The sequence below is a fragment of the Camelus bactrianus genome, chromosome 2 (assembly GCF_048773025.1).
Source record: "Camelus bactrianus isolate YW-2024 breed Bactrian camel chromosome 2, ASM4877302v1, whole genome shotgun sequence".
Taxonomy (NCBI): domain Eukaryota; kingdom Metazoa; phylum Chordata; class Mammalia; order Artiodactyla; family Camelidae; genus Camelus; species Camelus bactrianus.
Window position 1 is genome coordinate 64,960,743 of NC_133540.1, and position 23,187 is coordinate 64,983,929.

The following is a 23,187-nucleotide window of genomic DNA, read 5'->3' on the forward strand; positions in this document are numbered from 1 at the left end:
GTGGGAAACACTACAGCCCACAGTGCATTGACCATAACTAGTCACATGGACCCACTTAGATGCTAGCAGGTGCAGGCTGGGATATGGAGTCCCTACCTGGGCAGATGCTTTGCATAGAGCAGAATACTAAAGAAGGGAAATACCTCTTTTTTGGTAGACAGCAAGTTTTTTTGCCAAGGTTTTTTCTCTTTTTCTTTTTCTTCATAAGCAGAGAGCATTGTTGAAGTCAACAAACAGTGATTGTAGTAACTTCTTGAAAATATAAATTCCAAGTGTAAGGTGATCTGATACAAGAGGTGATAAAATAAAGGACTGCTTGGGCAGTCTAACAGGATTAAAAAGAATGTCAGTAGCAAATAGTAGGACATCTGAAAAAAAAATCTAGATAAAAAAGATGATTTGGCTATTTCAGTAGGCCAGCTATGTGGACATAACTAGTTTCTAGTTAATATGTTGCTGTCTAGTTTTCCTTAGAGTAGGGTCCAATTTTGTTTAAGAAGATGTGTCTGTGTGGCAGCAATGTGCAACCATACACATGCATTAAAGGCACCTGATGATAATAAGATGTGTTGCAAAGTGATTATGATTCATAACTTTTTTTCCCACACATACCTCAGCTAGGAGGTGTCTCACACTTGTAGCGGGATGAAAGGTGTGCCTGAAAGGTGTGCCTTTATTTCCTATCTGTATCATAAAACTTTTCTATGGTGCTGACATTTTAAGCCTTCTGATCTTGGTTCAAAGTTTTTGGGGGTTTTTTTCCTTTAAAAAAAATACCTGAAAAGCGAGTCCAAATAACGGTGGGAACTATATCTGTTTGGAACATGTGGGAGAGAACACTGCATCGTTGGAAGTGAGCATCCCTGAACATGGTTTCCCAATCCTGCCTCAAGCAGGTCCTCTTCTTCACCCACAGGTCTTGGCATCCCTGCCCTGCTGTGTGCCACCTGGCCAGGGGCCAACTTCCCAAATCTGCCTTAGCAACTAGCTCTGCCTGTGCTCAGGAGGTTGTTTTCAACAACCTTTTTCTGAGGCAATACAGTGGCCTCTCAGAGCTCATGTTTTTATGACAGTTCTACTGGACTAGGCTTTATTACGAGAAGGACCATTTTCAAATACCCCATCCCCTACCCCACACAAATTACCTACCACAGTGTCTTGGGATAGAAAAAGAGCATGATACGTATTTATTGAATGTACTGTCTGCCTAATTATCACACAAATATCCTACGGTTGTGAACTGGGCAGAATTTGGAGCCAGTGACAATCTCCCTGAGCCAGAGACATATCCTGCATGGCCTCCTTTTGCTAAAAGGCCTCCACAGAGGCTCACCCGGCCTCCTAGTGTGAGGAATACCTTGCAGGCCACACTGCTGAAGCCATACCCTTATGTCATCAGCCAATTCCTAAAACTTCTTTTAGAGTTTGAACTTTAATCCCTGTCCCTAATCTCCCTGGGCGTCCTTGGTGCTGAGGTTGGTTGGAGAGAGGGCCTTTGGAGAGGTGACCTTCTTGCCGAGGGAGACCTGCTCCTCATTCTGTGGAGGGGCAGGCCGCTCAGAACTGTCACTCTTTGGTCTTCCACGCCTCCCATTCTCTCCCTCCCGCTCCTTCCAACCACAGTGACCGAGTGGGGACCCGCCTTGGGCTTCAGGGCCCTGCAGGTATCAGGAGCACCCAGTGGGCGTCGGGTTATCCGAAGGATCGGGGAAGGGAGCTGTGGTGTCACTAGTCCCCACTAGTGGCTCCATGCGCGATGTCAACAGGGAAAAGGCGATACTTTCCGGTGTTTCTCCTGCCCCCTGCCCATTTTTCCCTGGAGACTGGCAGGGCTGCCCCGGGTGACTCAAAGTTGTCCGGGGTCGCTTGGATTCCCATTCCCATCCTCAGTGGACAGCCCGCTCCCGCGTCCCATAGCGCCCGGCACGCTCCGCCACGTCCCTGGCCCGCGATACTCAGGAGCGGCCCCTCCTCGGAAGGTGTGGATGCATGGGTGGAAAACATTAATAACCACCACATCGGCCCCCACAAAAGTCCCAATAACAAAACAACCACATATTCATGGCAGGCAGGACCCGTCTCCCCAAGGTAAGTTGTTTATTCGTCGCCGTTTTGGCGATCCTCCCTGGACAGCTGCGGCAGCGATAGCAGCTGTGCGGCGGGCCCCGGAGCTCCCCGCGCTCTTCCTTCCTCCGCCCTCTCTCGGTCGCCTCTCACCCCCACCCTCTTCCCTTCTCTCCCCGCCTCCTCCTCTCTTGCCCTCTCGCGGGCCACGCACACACCCGGAGACACCCTCCGCACTTGGCTACTCACACTGCGGCTTAACCCAGCCGACCAGGCACTGTTGCCAAAGCGGCGCAGGGTGTGGGTACGGGGTCCAGGGGCGGAGGCCAAAAGGGGCTGCGAGTGGCATGGTAGAGCCTCTCTCCTAGCTGCGACCCCCTGCCGATTCTCCTTCCCTAATCCCGGTTTGCCAGCAACAGTGACACCTGAGCGGGGACTGGGCGGTGGAGGCAGCAGGCCCTCCGGACTGGCAGCAGGGAGAAAACAGATCAGGGGGCGGGGACGACTAGGAGGGGCGTGAGGCGGGACCAGCTAGGAGGCTGACACTGGCAGTGAGTGACGCGCGCATTAGCCAATGAACACCTGCAGCTCCAACGTCGGGGCGGGGCGCAGGGGGCGGGCTCCGCGGGGAGGAGGTGGCTGCCGGAGCGCTAGAGGCGGGGGCCGGGAGGAGGAAGGGGAGGAGGCGGAGGCGGGAGCGGCGGCGGAGGCGGCGGCGGCGGCGGCGGCAGCGGAGGGTAGGTTGCGTCCGGGACTGTGTCTGCTGAGCTCCGCGGCTGTGCCTGTGTGAGTGTAGGAGCGACGCGGGGAGGCAGAGACGAGCGCAGGCGAGCGCGGCGGCGGGACGTCTCCGGCGGCTGCGGATCAGCGGCGGCGCTCGGGTGTGGGGAAGCAGTGGCAGCGGCAGCGGCGGCGGCGGCGGCAGCAGCAGCAGCAGCAGCGGAGGCAGCAGCTGCAGCAGCAGCGGCGGCCGTCTCTCCGCCGCCGGGGACGCCAAGGCGCGGCTGGTGGCACTGACATCGGCCGCCCAGCCTCTCCTTCCTCGCCCCCGGCCCTCCCCATGTGATCCGTCTTAATCCCAGCAGTGTGCGCGCGTGGGGCTCCATTCCGCGGTGCCGGATCTCCGCGCCAGGGTGGGTGCTCGTGTGTGCTCTTCCCCTCCCCATCCCCCTTCCCCCAAGAATAAAAGAAGAACCGAGAGGCGTGCTTAGAAAATAAATAAATAACCACCACACACACGCAGCCCGGAGCAGAGTCGGCGGGGCTGGCGGCGGCAGAGGAGGAGTGAAGGCGGCGGCGGCGGCGGCGGCGGCGGAGCAGGAGGGACGCGTGGAGAAGGCAGTAACTTTAAAGCCAGCTGAGAGCCCAGACGTCCAGCCAAGCGGTTTGCAGCGCGGCGGCGGCGGAGCTGAGTGTCTGGCCTGCCGGTCCTGTCGGGGTGTGCAGTAGGACGGACAAGCAGCGCGTCGCTGTCCCCCGGCGGCTGGAGATGTCCGAGCCCAAGGCAATTGATCCCAAGTTGTCGACGACGGACAGGGTGGTGAAAGGTAAGCGGCGCGCCGCGGTCGCCCGGGTGCATGATGTGCCGCAGGCACCGGGGCGGCTCGCCTCGCCTCCCCTCCCCCCGCCCCGGGTTCTCTCCCAGCTCGGGCTACGGACCTTCTAGGATATTGTGCAACCCTCGAACCCCCCTCCCTCGCTCGCCCTCCCCCCACGCTTCCCACCCAGCCCCACTTGGGGCATTTTTATTTACGGGGGCGTCAGTTGGCAAATGGCTGAGCAGCGGGGAGGTGGTGGCGGGGGTGGCGGTGGCGGGAGGGGGCGCCCGGGGGGTGGTTGCTGGCAGGGTGTAGCTGCTGTGACAGAAATAGGAAGTGGGTGGCTGCTCGCGGGCTTGCATGGGATCGGGTTTATGGTTTTCTTTTGCAGAGGGAGGGGTGATTTATGGCTTTTAAAAAATTAATATGGCATTTTTATGTGGCCGTGGCTTTCCACCGCCTGCCTCGCTCGGGCAGGGTTCTCTCGGCGCTCCATTGCAGCAATTCCCTCCGCGCCCCCTCTTCCTCCCCCGAAAGGGCCTGCACAGGACTCGCGAGAGAGCGGGAGAGCGTGGGGGGAGCCCCGCTCTTCCTTCCGCGCGGGGCGGGGGCGGCCGCAGGGAGGGGGCGGCCCAGGGGACGCGCCGGGGGTGCGGGAGGCGGGGAACGACCCGAGAGCCCCGCCGCCGCCGCCGCCCGGGATTCCCCCGCAGGCCCTGAGAAAGACAAGGAAAGCAGTTCCCCAAACCTCCCTCGCCACCCCCAGGCGTCCGCCGCCGACCTGTCATTGCTCTTGAATGGTGCCCTGCTGGAGCACACCTCCCCGGGGGTAACCTCACCCCCCTCGCTTCTTCCGTGCCCCTGGCACCCGCTTGTTAAACGTGCTATTCGATTTCTACCATTGGCTTTTCTCCCCCGCCCCAGGATCACAGACTCCTGGCGGGGATGGCTTTGAGGTTTCTGGCCAAGAGAAGCCGGGATGCCCCGTGGGTGAGGAAGGGGACAGAGTAGTCTCCTTTTCTCTCGCATCAGGGAATCCGCCGTCCTCGTTGTAGTCCGTGGTGGAGTGGGGGAGGAACCACCCGACGAATCCTGGAAGGATGAGGCAACAGAACAGATATGCCAGGATTAAGTAGTATCCCTCACTCCTGGGGTCAGGACGCAGGGCAGGAATGGGCACGGGCTACGCGCGGAGCGGGCCTCTGAAATTGGAAGTAGCGCTGACTGATGTAGATAGAGTGTGTGTGTGTGTGTGTGTGTGTGTGTGTGTGTGTATGTGTATGCCAGTGTGTTGTGTGTAGAACAGAGATAGTATCTACTGTGGCCTGAGCATGCAAGTAGAGTGCAAGGCAATGAAGTCATTTACACCGTGAGCTCTTAGGTGAAGTAACCTAGCAACCTAAAGACCATGCATGGTCCTTCTGGGGCTTCAGAGTGTTCATTGCTCCATTCAGGTTTGCTCAGTTTTTTAAAGTAATTGTGTGTGTGTGTGTGGTGTTGTGTGTGTGGTGTTGTGTGTGTGTGTCTTGTTTTGGTTCTATTAGAATCCTTCCTGCTTCAGTGCAGTATTCGTAGACTCATCAAGATAAGGAGGTAACATCTCTGCAAAAATGACTCGAAATAGGTCTGCTGATGCACAGCTCTTTGATCTGCAGGCATGGATTCTCATGTAAACAGTAAATTAAAATTCATTCAGAAGAACAGTTTTGTATTAAGGGCCTCTGTTGACATTTTAAAAAAGCAAGACCTTTTGTTGAAATATCAGAGAATAACAACTATCTCCCTAATGTGTGAAGTTTAGTTGTAACTCCAGTCTGTATATTAAGATCACCTTTTTTCAAAACACTCGGTGTAAAGGCTACAATTCAAATGATAGCAGTAAATGTGTCAAAGGATAGTAAAATGTGTGAGTAATTAGAACACACTCATATGTGCATATATAAGGCCAGTTCTCTGTTTTAAGTCACAAAGTATGTATTCTTAACGTAAATATAAAATTGTCATCAAGTGAAGAATGTGAAAATAATTGTTCATACATTCTGGCTTGGTGTCTTTACCAGGTGATGTGAAAGAGCCCATTGAACCATTCCATGGCTATTTTGTCTTGCCTTTTTTCCAATGCTGTATTATATATATATATATAAAATCATAAAGGGCTTTTCGTTATATGTACACATGACCACTCATAATTCAAAAAATTTGGTTTACATATTTTTGCAGAACTGAAATGCAGAGGGTGTAATAGACTCAAAAGAGGAAAAGTTAATTTTGCATATATTTTGATAGAAATCTTGATGTAAAATTTTACATATGAAATTTTGTTTATAGAAAAAAGTTTTATTGGAGAATCCTGATTTTTATGATTATTTGAGATGATAACCTATTTCGATTATCAGTCTGTTGTGAAATAGCATTTCCACTTGAATATGTATGTGTATGCTTAGTGACTAGAAAGTACATATTTGCTGAATGGAAAACAGATTGCCAAACAATTTTTCCCATTTACAAAACTAGATAAGACATAGTTCACAAGGCCATGAAGCCATGACTTTAAATTTTGTTGGAACTTTATCACAGTGGTCTGAGATTGACTTATTTTTTTTAATGCAGGCAAGGGAAATTTTTGTGCTCCTTAAGCATTCTTATCCTTTTACAAAGTACAGATAATATTTGCTTACATATAGAAATAAGAAGAAAATGGATTGTTATTACTGTGGCAGGCCATGACATTTGTCTACAGTTATCTTCATTAGTGTGATCTGGCTTCTGTTGTATAACAAACTGCTATTTACAAGTAAAGCTGTGCTCGTGGTTTTGCTGTAGTAATGCGATGATGTGACAGCTTTCTTGGTTGGTATTTCCAGAACGTGACTTTAGAAAGATAGGTAGGTTGAGTTTCAGTCTCAACTAACTGTAATTTTTCAGATGTTCAGCATCTTCTTGAGTGTGTTCACAGATGGTGGTTAGTTTTTTTGAACCTTAAAAATGGAATGGAATGGCATTCATTTAGATAATGTCAGAAAGTTACTTCATCTAACAACTGAGGCTGTTTCATTTTGACTGTTCTTGGATAAAAATAATTGAAAGTGTACAAATTCAGAGAAAACATCTTGGTAGTGCCATTTGTTGAGAATCAGAATCATTTGATCCATTTACTTAAAAGAAACATTGCATAACTATAAGGTAAAAGATTGAAGGCAATAAACAGGAGAAAAACTATTTCACGGAACCCTTCTCCCCTTATGTCTGATAGTCTGATTTTTCTCTGCAGTGGTGCTCCCCAGGCCTTGTTCCAAACTCTGGCTTTCCTTCCCGTGTCCCTGTCTGTTCCTGCCTTTAACTCTTCTTTGTTTGGCCCTAACATTCCCTACTGGCTGTAGAACTTTGCTATAGGACAATAAAACACTTAAGGGAATTGAAACGTGAATGATGAGTCAGCTACCTTGTTACATCTCTTGCCCTTTCCTGTCTTCCTGTCTCCAAGTATATTGTAATGGGTGGGCCTTTCACCTTAGCTCAAACTGACTTTAATGGTAAAAATTCCAAATACCTTGGCAGGTTGCTGAGGAGTAAATTCCTGGGAATAATTTGGGAGAGTTTCTCAAAAACTCTAGGTACAGCACTCTTGTACTTTATGTCAGATTGCTTTTGACTGTTGGGAATGCAAAATAAATAAATAAATAAAAAGCTGTCTTTCTTTGTATTGTCAGCTTGTATACTATTTGTATAGACAAAGAACACGTAGGAAATTCTAGAAGGATATCTGGGATCACACAAGCAAGCAGATTGTAGCTAAGTGAAATATTAAGTCAATAGGAATTCAAGCCACTAGTGTTTCTAGCTGAATGAGACTAGTAATACTACCTAATGAGAAAACAAAAATATGCTACATCAGTGATAACTGTCATGTTTGGATCCTGAAATGGAATATAAACAAAGCCATTTCTTTGCAGTGTATCAAGAAGAGCTCATTGTGAATTTATTTTACTAATGTTTACCATCAGCTGAGTTATTCCATGGATCTGGTCTTCCCTTTGTGTACAGTAAAACTGCATTAATTCAATGTCAGTCAGTGCCATTAATTGAAACTATGACTAAATATCAGTGTTTGGTGGCTGAAGTTTACATCAGCACTGGATGTGAAGGGGCCTGCTAACTTAATTAATACAATAAACAACACGATCTGGGCATGGTTAAATAAAAAGAGAACAAATTCTTTTCAAGACTTAGTGAACAGCATGCAAATTAATACTTGATTACAAATTAGATTGATATATTCATTAATATTTCCGGATTTCTACTATAAAGTAAATGTAACACAAGTGCATTTTTTTCCAAAACATTCTGTGTTCTAAATTGCCATTAATTAGAAGAATTAACATTTAAAAAAATAGCTTTTTAGGAACCTCTACTTTAAAGAGCAATTTATATTGAGACATCCAGTTACAATATGAAAAAAGTAACACCATAGAATCTAGTTAAAGGTTTACTCTAGCATTTGTTTATATAGTTTAAAAATATGCCTTTTAAAATCTATTTGTTACTTTATGACCTGTTTTTATTTGTAGTTTTAGAGATATGAAATATGACTTTTGATACAGTATGCATTTATAACTTATATAATTGGCCTCTGAGGCTTTTCCTTATCGTTTTTTGTGTCAACCATGTGTAAAGTTGAAACTAATTATGAAACCAGATAAAGAATCCATTTAGAGTGACCTCATTGGAAAATAGCATTTTTCTAGACACATTCTCCTTTTAGCAAGTCCAGTTAAATTACCATTTTGAAAGTTCTGTGAAAATATTGGACACTTCCAGAACTGTAAAGAGTGATGATGATTCACGATATGGAACTTGGATAAAAACTAAAAAATCATCTTGTCAATTTTTTCAGCAACTTTCTGGCGTAGCAGTCTCTTGGTATTCAAGAAGAATATGGTGAGATTTTGAATTCCAGCTTCCTGTTAATTCCATTGTTAATGTATTATAACGCCACAGGCTCCTTTTCCCGTATGTAAAACGGCAGGGATTGTACTCACTACTCCCTTGTGAGAACCAGAAGATCATTAAATGGGAGTTGAGAGCCCAAAAGGTTACACTTGATCCACTGGCCTGGGAACAGCAATCCAGTCACTGCCGACACAGAATTACAAATGACAACGTATTAATGTACTTACAAGGGCACAAGAATAGTCAGAACCATTAATACTGAAATCCACGAATGCCTTGGGTCTACAATGATAGCTCATAGTGACACATTTTATAGTTGAAATGGAGACAGTAGACAGAATGCTCAGTCACAGGTGGGACTAGAGTAGAGCTAAGTATAAGCAAATCCTATGCTCTGGCAAAGCTGCGCCTCTCTGTTGAGAACCTGTTTGAAATTGTCACTTCTTTTGGTAATATTTAAGATAATCACACTTTGTTTCCGAATTTTCTTTACTGAATTACTAGCAATATAAAATAGTTTTACTAGGGGAAGCTTTTCTGTTTCTGTATTTAGCAGGAATTTAAATTCTGATGATAACCGTTACCTCATTTGATCTTGGCATGAGGTTCACTAAAGGAAAACTGTTAAACATTGTTTTCTATTCAGGTAAATATACACGCAGAAATACAAATAGCATACTCACCTCCTAAGGAGTTTTATGTACTTTTATTTTGAAGGGTATTATTATAAGACTTTGTCTGGACTACAGATGATGGCCCAGATTGTTGCTCTGGTTTGAGGATTTCGTTAATTTCTAGGGAAAGCTCAAGTGAGAATATCAGTGCTTCTTAGGAGTTTACTCCTTTTTAAAAAATACAGTCATCAGGTGAATGATGTAGGCACTACAACAGGGTTTTGGTTTGTAAATTGTCTTTAGTAGTCTCTGCATTTTCAGCATTTTTAACCCATTTTCGTTTACAATATTTCCATCTCCTGTATTCATACAGGCTGTATTGATCAATAAGCCGTCAATTATATTTCATGTAAGAAGGCAAATAAAACATTTCATATTCCTCCATGGTTAGGTGTTCTGAGTAATGGCTTAAATCAGATGGACTATCAACTTGAGAATGTAGATCTGTTGCTAGGATTTCAAATCCATTTCACAAATGCACACTCAAGCCTTTGATATTAAAAACATACAAACCCTGACTGAGGAAACAGTAATCCGTTATTGAAAGGCTGTGTTTCTGGAATTGGATGGATTCTTTTTGAGACCATCATAGAGAGAAATAGAACTTTATGTTTTTCTTCTTTTTATTTCTCTAGTCCGTGCTTTTGTTTCACAGAAAAAATATATTGCAACTCTATTTTAAAAGATGGTCTATCTGACTTTCTACCAACTATCCCTTGCAACTGGAAATTCTGCACATACTGCAAAAGAGCGAAACGAACAAGTAGGTATCAGAGATTTATGTTAACAGCTGCCTTGAGATTATGACATACAAACACCTTTCCGTGTTTGTCAGTTTCAAAACTTTCTTAGGTTTTGAAGCCAGAAGAGTGATGGTTGATGGTTTTATTCATATGGAGCTAAATTAAAAAAAAATTCCCATCAGCTCCAGGATTCTAAAAATTTCAGAGTCTCTTTCTACAGTGATTGGATATCTCCAGTTTTTCTTTTTTGGGGAGGAGCTACTACTTCTGATTTACAATGTTTAGGTGTCTTGACATAGTATTAGAATGTTTTGGAAATTACAGTGTATCAGTGTCTAAACTGTGTCTCCCAGTTTGCTGTATATACTTGGAAGTTACATAAAATAAGTCATTAATATGTGTGTTCTAAGTTTTAGTTTGGGAAATATGGTCATTGAACCAATGGTGCGTAGCTCAATGGCCTGCTTATTATGCACCGAATAAATTCTTGTTGAATGATTTGGACAGTGCAAAATTATCATGTGCCTCCTGAAGCTGTAAATGGAGACACGTTATATGTTTATTTTGAGTGTATTTTATATATTCTGATTCTCTGTAAGTGGTTCTCTACAGTGACTGCTGGTTAATTGGAATGTTCCCTTCTCCAGCCACATCAGGGAATGGGGTCTGAGAAGGAGGCATTACTAAGGTGACATAGTTAGACTGAGGGCAGTTTTGTGGTTTGGTCATTTGGACTGGCTTTATGCCAGCTGAGTTTAAAAGGCTAAATCCTTTTCAACTTAGCATATTTGCTTGAACTTGAAAGCTTTCTTTCAATTTTTGTTGTATTTTTCCTTAGGCTGATCAATTTTTGACAAGTGAGAAAAGATATGTTAATCTTTCAGCGTGTGATTTATTGGGTGATTTATCTGTTTTAAGTATTGTCCAGACTTGGACTTAAAGGGAAAATGACCTGGCAAATTTCATGGGAAAAAACCAAACCAAACCAAACCAAAACAAAAAACCCAAAACCCCAAACGAAAACAGAGCAAAATTCTCTTTTTTTTTGTTTACATCTCAATTTATCATTTTCTGTAAAGTTTTTGTAATCCAGAAATGCAGCCTTCTCCAACATAACCTCCTGCCCTCCTCTGGCCCCCAAAACATCACTGAATGCTATCCAGTGGAAAGGTAGATGGGCTAGGAGAAGTTAAAAAAGGTGGCACCAACTCTGCTGACTCCTATATTCTCCTCAGTGGGCTTTAAGCCATCCGTTGACATTTGTTTTTAAACGTCTTGTGAGCTATGCCATTTTATCAAATTAAATTAAAAGCCCAATACATTCTCTTAAATGACAGAGCCTGAGTCAGGACTTCAGGCTCATGTTATTGTTTGCTTTTTGCAAAGGAATTAATTTTTTAATTATCATTACACCTGGCCTTGTTGTTCTGTTACGCGTATTTAATGCTAATAAATTAAAGTATACTCATACCTCCTCTGTGTGGGTCTGATCATTGGCGTGATAACAGTTCTCATCATTTAATTCTCATGATTCCAGCTGTAGTTCACATGTCACCTTCTCTGGGACTCGGGTCTCCTGATACCTTCAGTTGGAGTGAAGGGACTCAGTCTCTTCCTGCTCATAGAGGACACCTTGAGTAGAGCGTGTTGCTGTGATGATTTGTTTACCTGTCTGCCTCTCCTCCCCAGGAGACGGAGAGCCCAGAAGAGTGGGGATTGGTTCCACTTATCTTTGTATCTTTAGCCGGAGCACAGGTCCTACTGTAGAGCAGGCATTTGATATGTGGTTGTTAAATAAATGAAATAACAGATGAAGGGCAAGAGGAATTTACATTCTTAAATTATAGGGTTCTTTTCTATTATAAAATTTTGTCTTGTGAGCTATGCCATTTCATCAAATTAAATTAAAAGCACAATAGATTCTCTTAAAATGACAGAACCTGAGTCAGGATTTTACATCATGGGTGGCTTACAAACATGGTGAGTGTGATTGGCAAGTACCAATCCTGTGAAAGGGCTTTTTCACATGAGTTTTGAAATGCCCTGTTTCATTAGTTGGGCATTATATGTTTTTTTGCCCAGTAGCCAGCTTGCAGAAGCCTAACTGGCAGGAGTGGCTTACCCAGGGAGTGCTTGGTTTTCAATGAGTCAGTGTCAGGCAAAGGATGTGTAGGTCGGTTTACTCAAAGGTAGGCGATGTTTTTCCCTCAGGAAGACTGATGATGACACCCAGTTGTGGGGAGAGCTATTGTGGCAAGAATCGGGGAGGCCCAGATTAGACTTCACAATTGTATTGCTCACTTAGAGAAACACACAAATGCAAATGAATTAAAGTTAATACGTTTAGGAATCAGAACAGAGATGTAAGACGTGCTGCAGGCCCCGATACGAGGTGTCTGGGTAGTAATGGTAAAAAGTCTTCGGGCCCCCGAGTATGGGCGGCTCACGAGTCAGCCCCCCTGGCGGCACGTCGGCGTGGTGAATCCGGCGAGAAGAGCTCAGCCCTGGGCCCCACATCAGCCTGGAGGCTGTGTGGTGCAGCCCCGCCTTCTAACCATTCTCCCCGAGGACCGCGGATGGATCTGCACCAGCCCAGACTTGGTCACCTGGCTCCTCATTGAAGCAGGTCGGCCAGGGCTTTCCAAGCTCTGATTTATGAGCCAGGATTTAATGTCTCCCTAGTACAGAAATACTTTACCTTCAAGGAGTTGAAGACCAGGGAAACTGTGGTTTCCTACACAAAGTCTCATCCTTGTCAACTTTTGCCGGGTTTTCGCTTAGCAACCTGGAGGGACTTGCTCTTGTCCTCACCTCCGGTCAGAATTCGACATGAGTAACTGTCTCAGGCCACATGCATTTCTAGAAATGGATGTGGAAGATTCGGACCATGTTGGGGGGAAAAAAGTGGCCCCCTCCAAGTGATTAAAGGACTTCAAATTGTGATGGGAACTGAGATTATTCAGTCTTTAAAGGAAAAGGTTGAGTGGTGATTTAACTATAGATTTTATGATTAGAAAGCCTCTTTCTACGGTGGATCACACTCTGATGTTATCCATCACCACTGTCGAGTGAATATGAGAAAACACTGGAATCATTAGGGATTTAGGTGGCTTTTTTTTTTTTTTTTAACTAGTCAGAGACATTTAACACTGCATGGATGGTGAGGATCTTCTGAATGGAGAGAACACATGATCCTCCTTTATTTAGCTTGTAAATGAGATGTAAATCTAAAGTGATGAAAATTTTGAAGCTAGAAGAAACGTTGGAAATCTAACTCTCCGTCTGGCCTAGAGCCTGTCCTCTGATCGTCTGCTGGGGAGAGGGGTTGGAGGGTATGTGGGAAGCTTACTGTCTCCTACGGTTGCTCACATCTGAGCATAAACCGAACAGATCAGACTCTTAGAATTGGAAGGTGCATCAGAATCTAGCTCAGGCCATCCCCAGTGTGGAAGCCCCTGTCCAGACTCCCTGACAAATAGTAATCCCACTGCTGTGTGAACACATCTCGTGAGAGGGAGCCCTCAACTTCCTAGGATCTCCTGCTCTATCCCAGCCGTTTCTGCTCCCCAGATTGTCTCCTTGTGTTTGACCTTGCCTGATGCTCTGAAGTCCATGTTCGTTATTCCTAGCATTGCTCTATAGGGTTCAATTTATAAAATGAACCTTATCTGTCTTTTACAAGAGAGTCTCTTTGATATTAGGAGCAGCTTTCATGTTCTTAAGCCTTGTAGCTTTTCCCAACTGGTTCCTGGGCTTTTCCCCAACCAAGTAACCTTCTTTTAAAATCACAGCAAGTTTTCAGGCCCTCTTGAAACTGGAGACATGAGCAAATGTTCCTCTTGGCTTACCTCCTTCCGTGGAACCTCCAGTACCTTGGGCTTTACTATTATTGCTGTCCTGTGACCATGTGCTAACCTTTAAACTTCCTGGAACTCGGGTCCTTCGTTGCTGGGCCCCGTCTAGCATCCATTCCGTGGTGTCCAGTAGCTGGGTCAGGACTGCCTCTGTCACAATACTCTTGTTTCCCACGTTCTTCCTACTGAAATTTCCTTCGGTTGTACCTCTCCCAGGGCCTTTGGAGCTCTAAGGTGTCAAATACCTAATCTGCTCTGTGAGTAGAAGTCTTGCAGAAAGCCTGGCTAGCAGATGCATTTTAGCAGTGGCTCTTTGGAGGCATTGCTTTTATTTTGTTTGCATTTATTTGTAATACAGGCAGAGTACTGAGGCAGCACGACAGCTTGACCCCGTGGTGGTTTGATGGCGTAACTCAGGACAGGCCAAGTTCCTTGTTTTCCTTTTCAAATCACATCACAAAGACAGCTCAGCACCCGACCTGACCAGAGCCTGAAACCGCCTCTCTACCTGCTCTTAGTTCTGGCGCTCTGTCTTTCAGAGATGTTGATAAACGGCCTCTAAGGCCATTGAATTTGGCTAACCCCGTGAGTCCGACTGTAATTTGATAACTAGTGTAAGTTTCACTGAGACCTAAAAGAGGCCAGTCGCTTCCAACTGTGGTGTCACAGCACATTTCTGTGTTACACTCAGCTGTGAGGAATTAACAGCTACTGATAACAACGTACAGAAGTTTACAAATGACTTATTTTAAAATATCTATATATAAACTAGGGTGGATTCGAGTTAAACCCTAAAATGTTACTTTCACTTGCATTCTGCTGTGTTTTCCCATGTGGGAGAGAAAAGGATGGAGCTGCAGCTGTCATGGTGGGGTATTTGCATAACTTGCTGTCCTCTTGATCTTACGGATGTGCCTTTAATCACAGTGGAAATCAGACATTCTTGTAAGCTGTGGCAGTGTTTGCCTTAATTTCCATAAACATTTTTGAGCATAGTTTAATAGAACCTGGGTTCACTCATGCTAGTGTTTTGTGCAAATGAATGTCATGTCATACACATCTTGATAGAAAAAAGGCTGAGACTTGAGATTAGAGGATACACCTTTGTAGACTGAGTAGATCTTGAAACATACAGTATGCACTTCTGGGGTGATTTCAAAATGCCCTATGAAGCTTTCTCTCCTAGAATATCTCCCAGGGGCCACACCTGAAATTCCATGATTAATTATTTATTTAGGAAATGACTGGCCTTCTTGGATAAAAGTTTAAAAAGTAACTGATTTTTTAAAAAAGCAATTCAGTGAATTGACGACTTTCTCTCTTTTTTTTTTTTTCTTTTGCCTTTGGGTGATATTGAATCCAGGAAAAATCCCGTAATTCAGGAGCCTTTTTGAGAGTGAATGTTGATGTCTCTTTTTAAATCCATATCCCATTCCTCTTGTATCACTCAATTTTCCCTACTGGTTCCCTCAAGTATGATACCATTGTGATATCCCAGTTGGTAAGTAGATTAAATAATCCATTATTGAGTGTAAAATGGCTGTTAAAAAATGCTTCCTTCACTTGCAGAACTGTCCGTCTACCCATCTGTCCTTCCATTCTGTCCATGCATGTATCACAGTTTAAGTGCCCCCTGCTTGCCTGGCTCTGTGCTGTGTTGTCAGGGCTTAAAATAAAGTAGGCATTCAGCAAAGGTTACTGTCCAGCGTGGGGTGTGAAAGCAAATCACAGTATAAATTATAATTGTTGTAATAGCAGAAGATGCAGCATGCTGTGGAGTGCAGAAAAGGGAGTGATTAACTGTCTTCATAGACTGTGCTTCCATTTTTTGGCAAAAATAAGTGGAACCAATATTAATTTTCTCCATAGTATAATAGGCACATCATTAGGATGTGGCTTATTTTAAAATGAAGATGGCATAAAAAGTACTGCAAAAGGAGTGATGAGCATTTAGATCTGGAATTTTGTAGCTATTACATAGAAGTCACCTGTGAGCAAAGTATATGAGCTAGAACCATGGGCTACTGAAGGTGGAAATGACTTTAAAAGTCAACTAGTTCAACTATCTTAAAAAAAAAAAACCCTTCCTGTTAAATGGTTAACATTTTCTCCCTTCCCCTGATTTCCAGTGATGGGCAGGCAGCCTCAGAATGTGGAAAGAGCATTGGTTAATGGCTTGACAGAACCTGCATGTAAATCCTCCTTTCTCCATGTGCCTGCTCTGTGTTCATGGGGAAGTCATGTAATCATCCTGCACCCATTTTTGAAAAGTGGAAACAGTAATACTGACTTTGCAAGGTGGTGGTAACTATGAGAGGAATTGTATGTGACATGCCTAGCCTGTGGCCTGCTCAAAAAGAGCCCTCAGTCCATGTTAGGTATTGTGATTTTATTGTTGGACAGCTCCCTTGAAAGCATAGCTTTCTTCTTCTCAAAGTAACCTGCATTAAAGCATATACTTCCTCACTTCCTGGCCACAGTCAAATCCACTGTCCTGTGGGGGCCTCTCCCATTCCTCTGAATCAGTTTGGCAAAGGTCACCAATGACTCTCCAGTTGCTGGTCTCTGTGATACTTGACATGATGGACCACCTCTTTCTTCCTGAAACTTTGTCCCCATTGTCTTTCATGGATTTCCTGTTTCTCTGACTTGTTTGTCAGCTCTTCTTGATTGAATCCTAAATGTTAATGTCCTTTTATCCCTTTACCAGTTCTTCCAGGTAATTTCATCTCCTGACGCTCATAGGATTTCTCCCTTATAGTCTGATGACTAACACATCTGTATTTGCAGTCGGGTCTTTTCTCTGGATCTTTCTTTCAAACCATGTATGCAGTAGTTGCTGTGGATGGGTGTGGTGAAAATGAAGTGGGGTATTCGTTCTCCTGTGTTTTCTGTCTTGGGTGATGTGACCACCATCTATCCAGTTAATTAACTGTCATTCAGTGCAGGTCTTTTACATCCTTCACCCAGTGCCGCAGCATTATTTTCTGTGCTTTCAGACTCATCCCCTCACTAACGTTAACCACTGCCAGAGTGATCATTTAAAAATGAATACCTGATTATGTTAACCCCGTATGTGGTGGTTGATGTCTTCCTGACTGAACCGTAGGAACTCTTTATAGTATGAAATTTTACCCTGACTGCATGAATTTTGAAAATATCTCTAATATAGCATATATCACATTACACTGAACTTAAATTTAAGTCTCTACAGTTTATTACAATATAAGTTCTTGGGAGCAGGGAGAACATTTTTCATTCATATGTGTATTCTGCATGCTTGTCTGTGTTTGGTCTGTATCAAGTTGATGGAACTAAACTGAACAACTTAAAAATCCCAGCGATGTCTTCCATGGCTTTGTATTTACTTTACCTCTGCATGGAATACTGTTGCTCCTTGTTGTGTCCTTGTGTGTCAGACTTCCTTCTCTGATCCCCTCAGGCCTTTTGCACTTTGTACCCACAGGGTATCACAAACACTCACGACACAGTTTTCTCCTTAACTGTGTAATCTTCAAGGGCAAGGCTTTATCCATTTCATCTCCCCAGGCTTAGCATGATGCCTGGCGTATAATTCATCATGGTTCCCACCACCCCCTCAAGCAAACAAATTGACTGGAAAAGCTATTCTTGCTCGTCACAAAAGCATAATGATATTGGCACTTCCTTTTCTTCTCCTCCAGTATTACTCTTTTATTAATGTAGCCCAAATTGGATTACTTTTTCTGGTACCCTTGATTTAATGGGATACCTGACTTCCTTATCCCCTATCTCAGACATTTTCATATAAACCTATAATCCAGGTCTCCTTCACTCTGGATTTTGTAATTATTTTATACAGTTCTGAGCACAAAAGTAACCCTTTTATTTATTCAACTTAATCTTGCTTACCTTGTTCTCTGGTTCTAGCCTTTTTTGCTCTTTTATTTAAACAAACAGATTCTTTTACCTCTTCTTTCTAGTTATTTGCCCCGATTTATGCCCTTAGTAGATTTGCCTAGGTCTTGATCTAAGCCTGGGAATGAGATGAATTTTTAGAACCAGTCAGTGTGGATGAGTGAGTTCACAAATCTTTATTTTAGATTCTGCATATGTAACATGGGAAAAAATCCCACCTGTGTTAATAAGAAGCTTGTGGCTTCTGTAGGAAAAAAAGGGAACTGCTTGACTAATTGTTGTCCTTGACTTTTTCCTTACTTGATTGTATTTTTCTGAAGCTGTACTTCAGAATGATAAATTTAAAAAAATGTCCAATGTCTTTGCCTACCCTGTAACTTATCTTACTGTTTTGTCATTTCAGAGAGTGGAAGGAATGAATGTTCCAAGAATAATGATTAGAGAGTTGGTGTGTTTATTAGTGGCATATATTTTGTAATATATTATATCCCTTGATTCTGTTTGAGGAGAACACTTTGTTAACTTGTCAGCTACTTTGTTTCTTGCTCCAAGTAAGTAAATAATAAAGTGAGTTAATAGATTTTTGAGCGCTCTATTCTAAAAATGTTAATACCTAGTTTTATCCTTCTAATCACTCTGAGTCTAGGGAAGGTTCAGTATCCTTTCAAGGTCACACAGCCAGTCAGTGGTGGAGCAGATATTTGGACTCCAGATCCTGAACTTTTACCACCAGGACACTGAGTTGAAGTGCACTCAAGGCTAAATATATTGGGTGGTATCAATGAATTGATAGAAAATTCTATCAAGGGATTAGGGATTTGTTTTTATATAAAATATTGTTGCTGCTGGAAATCATTTTAGTGGAATATCGTTGGCATTTTTTGTGGGAGAAAAATGTAACTCTCTTGTGGGGCAAGGATGTCTGCATCCTTTTTAGAAATATGTAGCTGAGGCTGACAAACAATGGGACTGTTAGCCAGGCTTTACTTGACATCACTGACCTTCTCATGGTGTTACAAGACAAATCTAAAACATAGAAGTCTTAACCATGAATTACATAGAGAAGGTACTTTTATTGGACCTGGAGTTTTCTCTCTAGGTTAAAACTATGAAGAAAAAAAAATCTGGTGCTGGCTGTTGTATCTACTGTTGGCCTTTGTTTTAGTCTCTGCTTCTTTATATTCATTTTCATATTTTTGTCTCTAAAGCAAATAAAGGAAGCCACACATAGCTAAAGTGAAAGCCACTTCAAGGAGACGTCACATGAAACATTTTGAGGAGGGAGTTATGTGGTTTCATCGTAGCATTTTAGATGCAGATGTGAATTGTTTTGAGATCAGAATTTTTCATGTACCAGTTGTTGCCATTCTGTACAATGACAAATGCTTAGGACTAGTCTAGTTGCACTTTTAAACTGATGATGTAATTCCTTAAAAGAAAAGGGTGATGATTCAGATTCAGAATTCTAATGCTTCTCTGAGGCGGGTGATTAGAGAAATATATTTCTCTGTTCATATGATTGCTAAACACATTTCTGATCTAGCTGAACCTGGTTGGACTCACTGTAAGAAATCCTAAGGGGGAAATAGCTGCAGGTCACAGGCTCAGCTGGAACGGAAGACTGAGCACGCTGCCTCGATGCCCTCAGTGTAAATTCAGGGAGCTCTAATTTCGTACTGGAGCCTCTGGCTTTCCCTTGCTTTGTGGCTAATACCTCTGTATGTGGGAAAACTTCTTCCCTGCTGGGATCAGCTTGGGTTCATATTTTCTCTTCCTCTCCTTTTTTCCCCCTGTGACATTTTTGTGAACATTGGACTTCAAATATGACTTTTTTTGTATAGTTGTTTAAAGGTATTCATTAACACATGGAAGGTTATTCAAATTCATGAATAACCTTAATTCTTAAATAGGAGTACAGCTAGGGTATTTTACTGACAGTTCTTGGGTGTCATTGTGTGTCATATCTATGAAATACCATATATATATATATATACACATGTGGTATTTCATAGCCTAAAAAAACAGAATATACATTACAACTTTCCTGCTGTGTGTGTTTATTTTAATCCTTGAGCCAGACCTTGCCTGAAATAAGCTTTACCTTTTAAGGAAATTGATACTGAAATGATTATGCCTAGTGTTTATTATTGCACACATAGATAATTTGAATGTTATTAGGATAGGAAAAATATCAGGTAAGTCTGTATTCAGATAGGAAAATATAAGTAAAATAACTAGTGACTAAGCATTCCATTCATTCCACATATGAGCTATATGAGAAATATGTAAGAAATATGCTTGAATACTGGTTTTTGTTTTGTTTTGTTTTGTTTTTTAATGTGGCTTTAACTTGTGTCTTAAGAGCAAAATTGTAAAGCAGAAGATCAACACAGAGTGTGCTTCTTTTGAGAATTCCCCTAGAAAATACAACCTCTGAACTCACTTTACTGTTTTGCTCTTTCTTGAACTAATGAGGGAGGCTAGCAAATTTGTAGTGCATTCCAGGCTTTAGAATTTTTTCTTATGAAAGAGAGGCATGCCTCTAGGAGTTTCAATCAGTGACAATATTTGATTAGAATTCAATTGGAATAGACATAAGTGAGACTTGATATGTCATTATTTCTATATATTCTTCAAAAAATGGAAATTGCATACATTGTTTACTATTTTAAATAAATTTTCCTCTTCACTCTTATGCTAAATTGTATATCGTGAGGTTATGCACTTTCCCTCTGTATAAGGTTTCCAACTACCAGGTTCTGTGAGTGATTTGATTTGTTTCCAGAATAATAGAATTGTATCCAATAATATATACTTTCAAATGATTGTGTAATTATATTGCAATTATGTTACAGATAATAAAGATACCATCTGCTCTTATTTGAACTTTTATCCTATGGAGAGAGAGCACCAGAAGTGATATTTTGCTTTTGATTATTTGGCATGTATTCAAGATATTACTTTCCTCTACACTGTTGTCCCCAGCTGCTATTCAGAGATTTTCATAAATGAAGGTAGTGAGTGGGAGAAAAAGCCATGTTATTTGTCTTCAGGGCAATAGTGTAGCAGCTAGAAGTGGTGTTTGTCTGTAAGTCACCCATAGTTGATTTGTGTTGTCATGCAAGAAACCTTTTTATGCATTTATCTCAGGACGTGGCATTCTGGAGAATTCATTTTATGCTACTTGTTGCTATTTATGATGAAATCTGGCCTAGAATGTTAAGAAAGAGGTAATAGAAAGGACTGAAATGTCAGGAGGATGACACATCATCTTCAGTCTCTACAGATATACCTGTTTCTATTTTAGAAACACTTTACCATTCTTTTTGCTTCTCTTTAAATTGGACCCTTTTGGACTACAATTGAATTTATCTTTATGTTGTGGTCTGCTTGGTGTCAGTTGTTTTTACAGTGCCCTTTCCATTAATCCCTGTGGTAAACTTTATCAGGTGGTTGGCATGGAAACCTGTTCTATGAAGAGTGGTCTGTGGATCAGAGAAGTTAACTAATTTGTTCATGATCACAGAGCTAATCAGGAATGAAGCTGAGGCTCAAAGAAGAACATTTAAAAATTATTTTGAAAAATTTCAAACATACATAGAAGTTGAGAGGAGAGGGCCATGAACCCCTCGTATACTTAACTCACAGGTAATTATCCAGTTCTGATATCACTTCATTTGCTTAATGTGCTCCCTTCTTCTTAATGTTTTCTCTGTTGAAGTATTTTAAAGCAGATCTCAGATATTGTGTTATCAAATGTCAAAGTTTGTCTCTGGGGCAAATATTTTATCTCTATACCAAATGGTCTACGTATAGGAGAGAATGTCATAATGGTAAGACTGTGAGCAAGTAAAAGCCATACTTTTCTAGAAAACAGTATATATATCTGCATTCAGTTTTCTTGATTTGGATAGTGATCATGCCAACTCCTTTGTTAATAAAATAGTAACAGAATAGCTAATACTGAGTACTGTTTCTGGGCCAGGAACAGCCCTCATGCTTCATGCATAGTAGCTCATTGGATTCACAGTAACCTTATATTCTATGATCATTGCTTGTGGCTTCAAGTTGCTTTTTAAAAATAAGTCTATCTTTACATAAAAGTGAAATATTCTACATCACCCTCAATTGTAATATCTTGTCCACTCCCTCTCTGTTTTAATACTGATTATAATAATCTATTGCTGGAGGGACGGTAGGTTGCTGCTCAGAAGTGTAGTTCATAGAGCAGCAGGGTCAGCAGTGCCTGGCAGCGTTTTGGAAAGACAGAGTCTCAGGCCATAGTCTAGACCTTTTGAATCAGTCTGCATTTTAAATAAGATTCTCAAGTGATCTTCATGCACATTGAAGTTTGAGAAGCCCTGGGTAACATTTAAACCGTACCTCCCAAGTATGGCTGCACATCCAATCACCTAGAGCACTTTTAAAGCTCCCAGTGCCTAGTTCTCCCCCTAACCAATTAAATTAGACTCTCTAGGTGAGGCTCCAACATCAGGTTTGTTTTTGTTTTTGTTTTGTTTTTTAAGTCTCCTTGGTGATTCTTAAATTTGGCCAGGCTTAAAAATGCACTGGTTTAGTAGGACTAGAGTTTATTTCCATTCTGTGTCAGCTACTTAACTCTAAAGAAAACATTTCATCTTGTAAATCAGGTATTTAAAATGATGCTATCAACATAAATGAGAATTGAACATGAAAGAAATTCTGGGCTTACACCTAATCTTTTCGGTGTGGTAATTCATTGATAATCCTATAGAAAATAATTCTCTTCTATGCAGGGCTGAACTTCCTCCCTGTTTTTATCCTTCCTTGGGACTAGGGAATGAAGATGCTGCCAAAATTTATTGTCTGTTTTTTGTTCCATTCTTTCCTTCAGGTGAACTAGACAGAGGGAGGCCAGGCGATGTGGAATACCAAATGGATAAAAACTGGACTAAGAGTCATTAAATAAACTCATGAGATTACACTGGATAGGAGTCTAAGTATTTTAGTTTTGTTCTTAAGCTTGTTTTCCTGTGTGTACTGGGTATTTCCTTTTCTTAAAGTCAGTGGCTTTAATTCCACGCATATATTCTATTCATTCAACTGCAGTTACTGAGTGCTTAATAAATGCAGCCAAAGGAACAAAGTAGTTGATGGAAACCAAACAGTGCAGAGAAGTGCAGTATTTATGTGCCCCTTGCCCTGAGTTGCGTATGGTGGGGTGGTTTAGAGTCTGGGCTTTGGGGCCAACCTGCTTGCATTGAATCCTAGCTCTGCTGCTTATTTGCTGTGTGACCAGGGGCAAGTTAATTATGTCCCTGTTTTTTGTTTTGTTTTGTTTTTTATTTTTGTTCTTTAAGTCTGCAAAACAAGGTAATAATAGCACCTAGCTATAGAATTGTGTGGTGTTTAAATGAATTAATACATGTATAAAGTCTTTAGAAGAGTGCCAGGCACACAGTAGTGTTACGTAAGCATTTGCTGTTAG

General features: G+C 42.3%; 1 protein-coding gene and 1 long non-coding RNA gene across 4 annotated transcripts in view; both read left to right on the forward strand.

The window, feature by feature from the left end:
* Window positions 1-2,736: 2,736 nt before the first annotated feature.
* The window catches only part of PPP3CA (protein phosphatase 3 catalytic subunit alpha), a 288,033-nt gene continuing 267,582 nt past the window's right edge, over window positions 2,737-23,187 (forward strand). The window contains exons 1-2 of one of the 3 annotated variants that reach the window (XM_074343244.1): window positions 2,737-3,197; window positions 3,308-3,611. In XM_074343244.1, the coding sequence (XP_074199345.1) occupies window positions 3,554-3,611 (58 nt within the window). In that variant the 5' untranslated portion in view covers window positions 2,737-3,197; window positions 3,308-3,553. Of the gene's footprint in view, window positions 3,612-23,187 lie in introns of all 3 variants that reach the window. The other 2 variants (XM_074343239.1, XM_074343251.1) reach the window with 2 other exon arrangements.
* Window positions 15,351-22,686, forward strand: LOC123616482 (uncharacterized). Its single transcript, XR_006724479.2, has 3 exons — window positions 15,351-18,271; window positions 21,170-21,368; window positions 22,594-22,686. It is a non-coding gene; the product is annotated as an uncharacterized LOC123616482 (long non-coding RNA).